The 13510-nt window shown below is 36.7% G+C and overlaps 1 protein-coding gene and 1 non-coding gene across 2 annotated transcripts in view; both read right to left on the bottom strand.

The window, feature by feature from the left end:
• The window catches only part of PCCB (propionyl-CoA carboxylase subunit beta), an 83649-nt gene that overhangs the window by 17876 nt on the left and 52263 nt on the right, over window positions 1–13510 (bottom strand). The window contains exon 10 of the mRNA XM_061194631.1: window positions 4258–4381. Coding sequence (XP_061050614.1) covers window positions 4258–4381 — 124 coding nt within the window. The remainder of the gene's footprint in view (window positions 1–4257; window positions 4382–13510) is intronic.
• TRNAE-UUC (transfer RNA glutamic acid (anticodon UUC)) lies at window positions 6489–6561 on the bottom strand. The gene has a single exon. It is a non-coding gene; the product is annotated as a tRNA-Glu (tRNA).

The following is a 13510-nucleotide window of genomic DNA, read 5'->3' on the forward strand; positions in this document are numbered from 1 at the left end:
TGCAACTACTGAAGCCCGTGCACCTACAGCCTGTGCTCAGCAACAAGAGAAGCCACTGCAATAAGAAGACCACACACTGCAACAAAGAGTAGCCCCTGCTCATCACAACTAGAGAAAGCCTGCGCCTAGTAATGAAGACCCAACACAGCCAAAAATTTAAAATAAATAAATAAATAAATAATAAATGGAAAGACATCCTGTGTTCATGAGTTAGAAAACTTTACATTGTTAAAATGTCAATACTTCATAAAGTGATCAGCAGATTCAATGCAATTGCTACCAAAATTCCAACAACCTTTTTGCAGAAATGGAAAGGCCAATAGTCAAATTCATATGGAATTGCAAGAGGCCCCAAAAAGCCAAAATAATCTGAAAAGGAAGAACATGAGAAGACTCACACTTCCCAATATTAAAACTTACTACAAACCTACCATAATCAAAACAGTGTGATACTAGAACATGGATAGACTTGCAGACCAAAGGAATAGTATTGAGACCCCAGAAATAAACTCATACATCTACAGCCCATTGACGTCTAACAAAAATGCCAAGTCCATTCAATAGGGAAAGAATAGTCTACTCAACAAATGGTGCTGGGATAACTGAATTTCCGCGTGCAAAAGAATGAAGCTCACTACAAATGCTAATGCATATATATGGAATATTAAAAAAAAATGGTACTGATGAACCTAATTGCAGGGCAGGAATAAAGATATAGACATAGAGAATGGACTTGAAGACACAGGGTGGGAGGGGGAAGCTGGGGTGAAGTGAGAGTAGCATCAACATATATACACTACCAAATGTAAAATAATTAGCTAGTGGGAAGCATCAGCATAGCACAGGGAGATCAGCTCAGTGCTTTGCGATGACCTAGAGGGGTGGGATAGGGAGGGTGGGAGGGATGCTCAAGAGGTAGGGCATATGGGGACATACGTATGCATATGGCTGATTCACTTTGGTGTACAACAGAAACTAACACAATATCGTGAAGCAATTATACTCCAATAAAGATCTATTAAAAAAAAAGATGAAGCTGAACCCCTAACTTACACTATATGTAAAAATTAACTCAAAACTGATCAAACCTAAATGTGAAAGCTAAAAGCATAAAAATCCTAAAAGAAAACATAGGGGAAAAGCTCTATGACATTGGATTTGCAAATAAGTTCTTATAATATGACTCCAAAAGCACAAGCAACCAAAAACAAAGAGAGAGAGAAAGAGAATTAGACTTCATCAAATTTTATAACTTTTGTATATCAAATGACGTTATCTAAAAAGTGTAAAGACAACCTACAGAATGGAAGAAAATATTTGCAAATCATTTATCTGATAAGGGTTTAATATCCAGAATATACAAAGAATGCTTCTAACTCAACAACAACAAAAAAACTCTAAGTAATTAAAAATGGGCAAAGGACTTGAATAGACATTTCTCCAAAGATATGCAAATAGCCAATAAGCCTAAGAAAAGATGCTCAACATCCCTAATCATTAGAGAAATATAAATGAAAACCACAATGGGATAATACATCACACCCATTAGGACTGGCTATTATCAAAATATACCAGAAAATAACAAGTGTTGACGAGTATGAAGAAATTGGAACCCTGTCCATTGCTAATGAGAATGTAAAACAGTGCAGCCACTGTGGAAAACAGTGTGATGTTTCCCCAAAAAAGTAATCCTAAAATTACCATATTACTCAGTAATTCCACAACTAGGTATATACCCAAAAGAATTGAAAACAGGGTTTCAAACAAATACTTGTACACCAATGTTCACTGTGACATTATTCACAATAGCAAAAAGGTGGAAACAACCCCAATGTCCATCAACAGATAAATGATTAAACAAAATGCAGTTATACACATGCAATGGAATATTATATAGACATGAAAAGTTAAAATGAAGTTCTGATACATGCTACAATATGAATGAACCTTGAAAACATTATGCTAAGTAAAACAAGCCAGACACGAAGGAACAAATATTGTATGATTCCACTTATATGGCATATCTAGAATAGGTAAATTCACAGAGAGTAGATTAAGATTACCAAGGGTGGGAGGTAGGATGGAAATGAAGTGTCTATTTGGGATGATTTGAAATTTTGGGGGGAAAGTCAGTGGTAATGGGCTCACACATTGTGAATGTAATTGACGCCACTGCACTGTACCCTTAAAAATGGTTAAAATAATATCAAAAAAACAAACAACCCAATCAAAAAATGGGCAGAAGACCTAAATAGACATTTCTCCAAAGAAGACATACAGATGGCCAACAGGCACATGAAAAGATGCTCAACATCACTAATTATTAGAGAAATGCAAATCAAAACTACAATGAGGCATCATTTCACACCAGTCAGAATGGCCATCATCAAAAAGTCTACAAATAATAAATGCTGAAGAGGGTGTGGAGAAAAGGGAACCCTGTTGCACTGTTGGTGGGAATGTAAGTTGGTGCAGCCACTGTGGAAAACACTATGGAGGTTCCTAAGAAAACTAAAAATACAGCTACCATATGATCCAGCAACCCCACTCCTGGGTATATATACAGAAAAGACAAAAACTCTAATTCAAAAAGATACATGCACACCAATGTTCATAACAGCACTATTTACAATAGCCAAGATATGGAAGCAACCTAAATGTCCATCGACAGATGAATGGATAAAGAAGATATGGTATATATATACAATGGAATATTACTCACCCATAAAAAAGAATGAAATATTGCCATCTGAAGCAACATGGATGGACCTAGAGATTATCATACTGAGTGAAGTAAGTCAGACAGAGAAAGACTAATATTATATGTTATCACTTATATGTGGAATCTAAAAAATAATACAAATGAACTTATTTACAAAACAAAAACAGATTCACAGACATAAAAAACAAACTTATGGTTACCAAAGAGGAAAGGGGAGGGGGTGAGGGATAAATTAGGAGTATGGGAATAACAGATACACACCACTATATATAAAATAAACAATAAGGATTTACTGTATAGCACACGGAACTATATTCAATATCTTGTAATAGCCTATAATGGAAAAGAATCTGAAGAATTTATATATATACACATACGGCTGAATCACTTTGCTGTACACCTGAAACTAACACTATATTGCAAATCAACCATAGTTTAGTAACAAAAAAAAAAGGTTAAATTCGCAAATTTTATGTTATATATATTTTACCACAATAAAAAACATTTTTACAAACCTTTTTCTAAAGACAAGGAGAAACTGCCACAGCAGAAATAAAAGATGAGGCTAGGTCAAAAAGGGAGGGTGTATGTGTCCACATAGGGATTCAAAGGAAACCTAAGAAGGAAAATAGTAAGGAGGGAAGCAGTATCCAGAGTCCCGAACCCCACCCAGAGCACAACCATGGAAGAGTCCCCCCACACCCTGGCTGTGACTCAAGTCTGACCATCTCACCAGAAAGCTGCGGGGTACAGACACAGCAAGATGCTGTTAACTTGTCATGGATCGGGGACTACCCTGGTGGTGCAGTGGTTAAGAATCTGCCTGCCAATGCAGGGGACACAGGTTCGAGCCCTGGTCCGGGAAGATCCCACGTGCCACGGAGCAACTAAGCCCATGCGCCCCAACTACTGAGCCCGCATGCCACAACTACTGAAGCCTGCATGCCTAGAGCCCATGCTCCACAACGAGAAGCCACCAAAATGAGAAGCCCACGCACCACAACAAAGAGCAGCCCCTGCTCGCTGCAGCTAGAGAAAGCCTGTGTGCAGCAACGAAGACCCAACGCAGCCAAATTAATCAATTAATTAATTAATTTTTTTAAAAGAGTATATAACTTGTCATGGACCAACTGTTCTCCTGGCACCATCAAAGGCACTAGAGAGAAAACTGTGAATAAGACACTAACACCCCTGGCCTCAGGGGGCTCATAGTTTAGTGGGTCAGTCATAATGTAACTAGGGGGACAGAAAGCAGGCCTCTGAAAAAGTAAAGACCTTAAAAGTCAAGGAGGAAAGTTATCTATAAATCCTTAAAAAATTAGAGAAGCATGAAAGAAGCATTTTCAGATGCTTATGTTAATTTTGAGAAATTAAGAGACAAAGGAGCTTTCGCAACTTCAGCTATTGATATTTGAGTGTTTTTCTCTGGCCACAGAAGGCCGTGTCTGAGGAAAAGCAGAAGATGGGCACCTTGGGCCCAGGCAGCCCTGGCTCCCAACCACCCCCCAAGGTCTATGAGAGCGTCTCCCTCCTACCTGAAGCCACTTTAGGTTGGTTGCCAACAATTCCAACAGTCCTCCCATTCATTCTTGCAAAACCAACAATGATGTTCTTGGCATAACTGGGCATGATCTCAAAAAATTCTCGCTCATCAACAACCTGCAGGGATAAATTTACTCCTGAGCTCAAAATGATAAACAAGATCCAACTCCATTATAGAATGACAGACATTTACAGAATTACAGGCCGGATAGCTGCTCCCTACCACAGGTTCTACCAGGAAGCAGGACAACAGGCAGAGGCAGTACCTCCTCCCTGCTGGAAGGGAAAACAATCTCATACACAACTGGAAGAGGATAAACCAGTACAGTCTTTTTTAAAGGTTCTATTTGAACTTGGCATATTTAATACACTTTTTTTTTTTTTACCTTACTTTGAAATCATATCAAACTTCCATAAAAATTTCCAGAATAATACAAAAAAATTTAAATATCCTTCACCCAGATTCCCCATTTATTAACGTTTTACCATGTAAGCTTCATAGTTCCCTCTCCCAACCTGCCTACCCTGCTTTTCTCTCTGTCTCTTACGTATGTGTCTGTATATATATTCTCTAACTATATATATGTCCATACACACGACTTTTTTCCTAAACTGTTTGAGAATAAGTTACAGACACGACACCTCTTTACCTCTAAGTACTTATCTAAGTGTCTATCTCCTAAGAACAGGACATTCTCTTATATAACTTCAGTGATATTATCAAAATCAGGAAATTAACATTAATATATTATTATCTATTATAAAACCTTATTCAAATTTCACCAGTTATTCCAATAACATCCCTTATAGCAACAAAAATCTGGTTCTAGAACCTGACCCAAGATCACCTGGTACTCTGAGTGGTCACGCGGTCTCTTTAGCCTGCCTTGATTCTTTCCCCTCAATCTTTGTCTTTCATGTTCATAACATCTTTGAAGACTACAGATCAGTTACTTGGTTATTTGGGTTTCATGTTTGTTCATGTTTAATTTCAGGTAAAGCGTTTTTGGCAGAATATCACAGAAGTGACCCTCTCAAGTGCATCACATCAAAAGGCACATGATGTCAATTTGTCCATTAATGGCGGTGATATATGTCACGTTTCTCCCCTGTAAAGTTACTATTTTTCCACTTGTAATTAATAAGTATTTTGTGGGGAAATATTCTGAAATTATGTAAAAATCCTATGCTTCATCAAGCTTTTACCTAGTAGGTTTAGTTAGCATTCATGGATGATCCTTGCTTATTAACCCAATTACTGCCATGATAATTGCCAAACAATTTTTCTAACTCCATTTTTCCTTCTCCATTTATTACTTGGTATTCTACTGTCAAAAATGTCTTTGCCTTTCCCATTTACTTATGAGAAATCCACAGTATGAAGGTATAGATTTTTGTTTTATTATGTGGATTATAATCTTTACCACCAACATTATTTATGTTCAAATTGTCCCATATTTGACAGTGAGAGCTCATTCAAGGTGGATCCTATGCCCTTTTGATGATTCTCCATCATTCTTTGAGCATTACCTTACATTCTGGAATTACCTTACTTTCAGGTTCATCTTGTATTTTTTTCCTGCCCCTAGCCCTAGAATCAGCCATTTCTCCAAGGGAACCAGGTCCCAAGGGTGGGGGGTAGAATAAATGGCTGCTTCTAAGAAGCTAGCCCAGAGCACAGAGCTAGGAGATCTACATACACATACACACACACACACACACTTATTTCTATAAGTAATATGAAAACCAGGAGTTCATACTGATAACTCCAATTCCAACTTCCAATTCAAATACAGGGTTCATTCTCGTATCCCCCTTTCCATACCATAACTCCTTTCTCCTACAGTGGACATCTAACTCCCATTATCCTCAAAACGTACTTATTATTCAGTCCTCAAATGTAAATGAAATGGTTTCAGAATTGCTAACCCATATGACAGCAAAAAAAAAAAAAAACACCTAATATTCAGTATTTCTTTATAACTATTTCTGTCATTAGACTAAAGGTATATAGTCAAAATACTGTGTTCAAAAGTTATTCATTTGAAACACAGTCAGGTTCATTTGTTTTTATTTCAAAGGTTTACCCCCACCCCATCTTGATTTTATTTTTAGTATGTAAACATTAATATAGGTTAATAGTGTCACTCCCCATCCCTTCTACTCACCCTGTTTTTGTTTTGGGTTTTTTTTTTGCAGTGCTGCACAGCTTTCGGGATCTTAGTTCCCTGACCAGGGATTGAACCTGGGCCCACAGCAGTGAAAGTGCTGAGTCCTAACCACTGGACCACCAGGGAACTCCCTCACCCTGTTATTAATGTCATCACTTTCTGAGTTATCCTTTGTGTGTGCACTGCAAAAATGAGTAGATACATTTATAGCTTTTTAATTCCCCTTCCACCTTAGATGGAAAGTAACAAACTATAGATACTCTCTCATACTCTGAGTTTCTCTCTTGCACTCTGAGTTTCTTCACTTAACAATATACCCTGGAAATCACTCCATATCAGTTCATAGAGCTTTTCCTCACTCTTTTTCACTCCTGCATAGTACTCCATTGTGTGGACGTACCAAAGTTTATTCAACCAATCTCCTATGTGTTGTGTACATTATTTTGACACTTACATTCAGGTTGTTTAGAATACTTTGCAATTATAAATAACACTGTAACATTAGGAACCTTGTGCATCTATAATTGTGTAAAGTGGGAAGTGTATCTTCAGGGTAAATTCCTAGAAGTGGGACTGCCGGGGCAAACGCTCAGATATTACCATAACTCTTACCAGCAATGCATGACAGTGTCTGCTTCCCCATAGACTTACCATGGAAAGTATTTTCAAATTTTGAATCACTGGCCAATCTGACAAAGGAGAAATAACTCAGTATAATTTTAAGTTGCATTTCTAGCATTATGAGTAAAGCTGAACATCTTTCCAATATGTTTAAGGTCCATTTTGTATCTTCTTTTGTGAGCTATCTATTCATGATTTTTGCCTGCTTTTCTATCAGTTTTAGTCTTTACTCCTTCACTTTTTTAAAAAGGTCTTTACATATTAGGGATATTGGTCCTTTACTTGTGATATATGTTGCAAATATTTTCTCCCAGTTTGTTGGTTGTCTTTTTTGTTGTTGTTGTTGTTGTTTTGGGGGGAGGCCACACCACGGGGCATACGGGATCTTAGTTCCCCAACCAGGGATTTAACCTGTGCCCCCTGCAGTAGAAGTATGGAGTCCTAACCACTGGACCACCAGGGAATTCCTGGTTGTCATTCATTCATTCATTTATGGCTGGGCTGGGTCTTCGTTGTTGTGTGCGGGCTTTCTCTAGTTGCAGCAAGCAGGGGCTACTCTTTGTTGCGGTGCATGGGCTTCTCACTGTGGTGGCTTCTCTTTGTTGCAGAGCACGGGCTCTAGGTGCTCAGGCTTCAGTAGTTGTGGCACACGGGCTTCAGCAGTTGTGGCACGCAGGCTCAGTAGTTGTGGCTCGCAGGCTCTAGAGTGCAGGCTCAGTAGTCGTGATGCACGGGCTTAGCTGCTCCACGGCATGTCGGATCTTCCCGGACCAGGGCTCAAACCCATGTCCCTTGCAATGGCAGGTGGATTCTTAACCACAGTGCCACCAGGGAAGTCCCCGTGGTTGTCTTTTAACTTCATGTATTTTTTGCTATGCAGAGTGGAATTTTTAAATGTTTATACAGTCATATTTATCAATTTTTTAACTGAAACTGAATTTTAAATCATAGTTCAAAATCCTTTACCTTCTCCTAAAGTTAGAGAAATTCATCTATGTTTTCTTTAAATATTTCACTTATTATATTTAGTTCTCTGATCTATTTGTAGTTTATTTTTGTATATGGTATAAACTACAAATAAAATTTTATATTTTCCTAACCAGCTATCCAGTTGTCTAGCACCATTTTTTATTTATTTTTTTTGCAGGGCAGGGAGCCACACTGCACGGCTTGTGGGATCTTAGTTCCCCAACCAGGGATTGAACCCGGGCCCTCGGCAGTGAGAGAGCAGAGTCCTAACCACTGGACTGCCAAGCAATTCCCTAGCAACATTTATTAAAAAGCTAATCTTTGCCCCTGGAATTTGACATAATACCTTTATCATATGTACCAGAATTCTATATGTACTTGAATCAACTTCTAGCTTTTCTATTCTATTCCACTGATCTATTTATGTGCCAGGACTACACTGTTTTAACTATAGTATGCTTTAATAAAGGATATGGCCATAGCTTTTCTTTTGATGTTCTTATATTAACTCAATATCCAGGAACAAGGGATGTCTCTGCATCTGTTCAAGTCTATTTTCATGGTTTTCAGAAGTTTTAAAATTTGCCCCATAAGTTTATTACTAAATATTTTATCTTTATTGCTATGCAAAAGGAGTTTTTACATTACCACAACATAATTGGTTACTGTTTGTGTATATGAAGACTATTCCTAGGTTAATTTTATATCCTGTTCCCTATTTATTGTTTCAGTTTTATCACGCATTCCCTAGGATTTTTAGCATATTATGTCATACACAAGCATAGGTCAACTTTTGCAAAGCTTTTTGCCTCTAATTGATCTTCTTCTTTATCTAATTGCATTGGCTAATACCTCCAGTACAATGTTAAATAATAGTGGAGATAGAGAGCATCCTTGCCTTGTCCCAGATCTTAGTGTAAGTATTTCCATATTAAGTAAGATGCTTGGTTTTGAAAAAGTGTATATTAAACCCTATCATGTTAAGTATTCATCAATTCCTACTTTCTTGAGTGTTCCTATTAGAAATGGGTGTTGAACTTTCTTAAAGCCTTTTCTCAGCATGTATGAAAACAACCATATAATCTTTCTCCTGTCTATCTATTAATGCAGTACATTATAGATTTTCTAGAACCAACCTTGCACTCCTACAATAAATCCCACTTGCTTATGGTATACAATTTTAACATGGTGTTGGAGTCTGTTAGCTAACATTTATTTGGTATTGTTGCATCAATATTGGTAAGTGATGCCAATCTGAAATCTTTTTCAGTTCTAGCTTTATCAGGTTCCGGTATCAATGTCATACTTGTTTCATAAAAAGAATTTGTAAAGGGTGTGTGTGTGTGTGTGTGTGTTTACTGTCTATGATCTGAAATAATTTATGTAGCACTGTGATTCTTTGGTCTTTGAAGGTTTCATAGAATTCCCACATGAAACTATCTGGGCCTAGTGCTATTTTTGTGAAATAACTACTATGTAATTTGGTCCACTTAGGCTTTCTACCTCTAATGGGGTCAATTTTGGGTAAAATGTATTTTCCAAATAAAATGTCCAATTCATCTAACCTCTTATGATTTGTAAATTTCTTCTATCTCTATCATTTCTCTTTTCCACTTTTTACTTGTGCCTTTTTTTTTTAAGTTAGCTAGTAGTTACTCTATTCCATTAGTTACAGCTATTTTTCTATTTCCCAAGTCATAAAATTTCTGCTTTCATCCTTATTAAATCCTGTCTTGTTATTCTTTAGAATATTTTTCCCCAGCTTTTTGAGTGGAGAATTTAGTTTCTTTTCCTTCTTTCATTTTTTACTAAGCAATTAAGGCTATAAATTTTCCTCCTCTCATAGATAGTATTCCATAGATTTTGATATGTATTGTTTTCATTATCTTTATTCTCTTAGAATTCTGTCATTTGGCTTATATTTTCTCCTTTTATTCAGGAATTAACAGAAGATTTATTTTTAAATGAGACAGTGCTTTTATTGTTGTAGCTATAAATTTCTAGTCTTAATCATTGTTTTTGTAATATTTTTGCTTTATGGACTGCTAGGATGCTTTCTTTCTGACCAAATACGTGATCAACTTTTGTGACTGTTCCATTTGCACTTGAGAATAAGATTCATTGCCTATTACCAGGCTGTAAAGTCTGAAACAGATCTTTAATATCTATCTGTGATGTTATTGAGGTCTTCTATATCTTACTTATTTTTGTCCATTTGACATACTTTGTACTAATTATGGTGCATTTAAATCTATTATTATTTGTTTCTACCTATGTCTCCTTGGACATCCTATAGTTTCTCCTTTTTAAAGATGGTAGTTGTATCATTTAGGGCATAGATCTTTTACATCATCACTGTGAATTATGGCTTTTAGCATCTGAAAATGTCTTTCCTTGTCACAGTAAATACTTGAATTTCGCATCACCCGATATTAGGCTCACACACACTGCATTGTTTATGTTCTCCTGACATACCTTTCCCCATCCCTTACGTTTAACTTTTCAGAATCACTTTGTCTCTTGTACACCACATATAGTTGGTCTTGCTTTATGAGGGAAATTGAACATCCTTTTCTTTTAATAAATGAGATAAACAAGTTTAATAAATAAGTTAGGCCATTCATATTTATTGCTATTTCAGATGTTTTTTATTCTTGTAATTATTCTGTGTACCATGTTATATTTACTGTTCAAGTAATATGCTTTATGTTGCTGTTTACAAAGATTTATATTTTTGGTCTAGTGGTTACCTTTGTAATTATACCTTCTTAATGCCCTTAGTCTGTTTCCTCATTTAATGTCTTATTAACGGGTTTGTCTACTATTAACATCTGTTGAGTCACAACAATCAGTATACTTATTCTGTTATACTCTTTCACTCTTCCTTCTCTTCCATCTTTCAGTGGCATTTTTTTCTGCAACTGAAACATAGCATTTATACATTGTTCTCTACCCTCATTCCCAACCTTATTTTAGTCTTATAATTAAATAAGCACCATCGATCCTTTTCCTAAAATTTGTCCAGTAATCTCTTGGTTGGATGAAACTCATCCTCTAGTAGCTTCCTCAAGAAGAGCCTGGGAACACAGAATTCCCTCAGTTTTAGCTGGTTTTCTTTAGTCTTAATACATGAACATCAGCTTGGCCAGATATAAAATCCTTAGTCTTTCCTGGAGTCTCCAGGAAGTGCTTCTCTATTGTTGCCTTGCTTTGTTGTTGCTTTTGAAAAGTCTGATGCTACTCTAATTCTCCCATCCTTGTAAGTTATTTGATCTTTTTGCCTCAAAGTCTTGAGAATTTTTCTTTTCAAAATCTAATAGTGGGACTTCTCTGGTGGTCCAGTGGGTAAGACTCCATGCTCCCAATGCAGGGGGCCTGGGTTCGATCCCTGGTCGGAGAACAAGATCCCGCATGCATGCTGCAATTAAGAGTCCACATGCCACAACTAAGAAGCCCACAAGCCACAACTAAGAGTCCACATGCCGCAACTAAGAAGTCTGCATGCCGCAACTAAAGGTCTCACATGCCACAACAAAGATCCCACGTGCCGCAACAAAGACCTGGTGCAGCCAAAAAAAAAAAAAATCTAATAGTTATATGTGGATATTTACTCGAGTTTGATCATTCTTGGTTAATTTTCCCATACACTCAGTGAGCTATTTCATTATGTAGCTCTGGGTCTTTTTCTGGGATGTCTTCTTGGATTACAGTTTTAAACATTAATTCTCTTCCTGTTTGTCCTTCGCCAGACACTCCAGTTATATGTATGTTCAGTCTTCTTTGCCTATCTTCCATTTTAGTCACTTTTTTCTGATTTTTTTTACCTTTTTCTTTATGCTTTTGGTTGTTTTCCCACTTTTCTTCAACATTCCTTATTAAATTTCATTCAAATACACTCTCCCTAGAGCACTTTATAATTCTGTCTTCATTTCTGATATATGATTTTGTCCCCCCCCATTTTAATTCAGTTACCTCTAACTTTACTTCTTCCTATTTTATGTCCATTCTGTCATTAGTTTCTGAATTTGATTTTCATAACTCAGGTGATGATTTGAGGCTACTGAACTCAACTGCAGTGTGATCATCTGCTGAATGACTAACTTTTACAATGAAGGGAGTTTTGTCAAGTGAAGTTTTTTATTCTCATTTTTGGTTTTCTTATCTTAGTAGCTCTGTATAGATAAACTACTTGTATCTGCATTTTGTGGAAGGGTTGACAGTTTGGGATGGTGAACAAGATTCCCAGTTCAAGAGCGCCCTCTTCTGTCAGTATAACAAAGTGCCACTTAGTTAATGGGTGTCTTGATATTAGAGAGGGTGGTAGGGAAAGGGGTAGTATGACCTTCAGTTTTTTGTTTTTATCTTGCAGACACATAAATTTACCTCTTTCTTCATTTTTCCTTCACTTCACAATTTCCAAAGGTGCCTCTCTCTTCCTTTTTAATCTTTTCTTCCCTAGAAGGAATGCCCTTCCATGCTTTCTTGATTCTTGTGCATGTTTAAGTCCCTCCCCTTAAGTAACTCTTCTGACCTAACAGGACTCTTTTCCAGTATTTTCACTCTTATAGTGAAAAGAGTGAACTTTCTCTCCCTGAGTGATTTCTTCTAAATTCCCTTCTCTTTCTTCTGAGCAGTGTCTCAACACTTCTTCCAGCTCTCCACAGAGACTTGTTGCCAAAATTCAAGAAACAGTCCTACTAGAAAGTGGTGTTTAGGGACTTCCATGGTGGTCCAGTGGTTAAGACTCTGAGCTTCCAATGCAGGGGGCCTGGGTTCGATCCCTGGTCAGGGAACTAGATCCCTCATGCATGCCACAACTAAGAAGTCTGCATGCCGCAACTAAGAGTCCACATGCTGCAACTAAAGATCCCTCATGCCACAACTAAGACCCAGCACAGCCAAAAATAAATAATAATAAATTTTTTTTAAAAAGTGGTATTTATTGTTCTACTTATTGTTATATGAAGTTTGTAGTTTCCTGTCGTACAATGATGATAAAGGAATGGAAATGGTAGTTTTATTTTTTCTTCTTATTGACCTACATATAGTTTTTCAAGTATGTGTAGAGTTTTGGATTCAGGAGACTTTGATTACCCAGAAATACCACCTTCCCCTTCTTTTTTTTTTTAAAACAATTTTAAGAATTCATGCTCACTGACAAAATTCCATTACTGAGTTCTGATCCAATGGATATAGTCACAAAAACATACTAATACACACAGATGTTTACTGCAGCACTGCTATAACAACAAAAACTGTAAAAGATCTAAATGTCCATCAGTACGGTAATGTTTAAATAATGTTCCATCCATACAATGGAGTACTGAAAGTGAAGGAAAGAAAGTGAAAAAAGAGTAAGGTGTGAAAGTGTCTATAATACAATCTTTTTTCAGTTAAAAGTAAATATATTGATATATATTTGACATATAAATAAATTTTTTTCTGGAAAGATACACAAGAAACTTAATAGTGTTTACCTCTGGGA

Source organism: Eubalaena glacialis, chromosome 6 (assembly GCF_028564815.1).
Source record: "Eubalaena glacialis isolate mEubGla1 chromosome 6, mEubGla1.1.hap2.+ XY, whole genome shotgun sequence".
NCBI lineage: Eukaryota > Metazoa > Chordata > Mammalia > Artiodactyla > Balaenidae > Eubalaena > Eubalaena glacialis.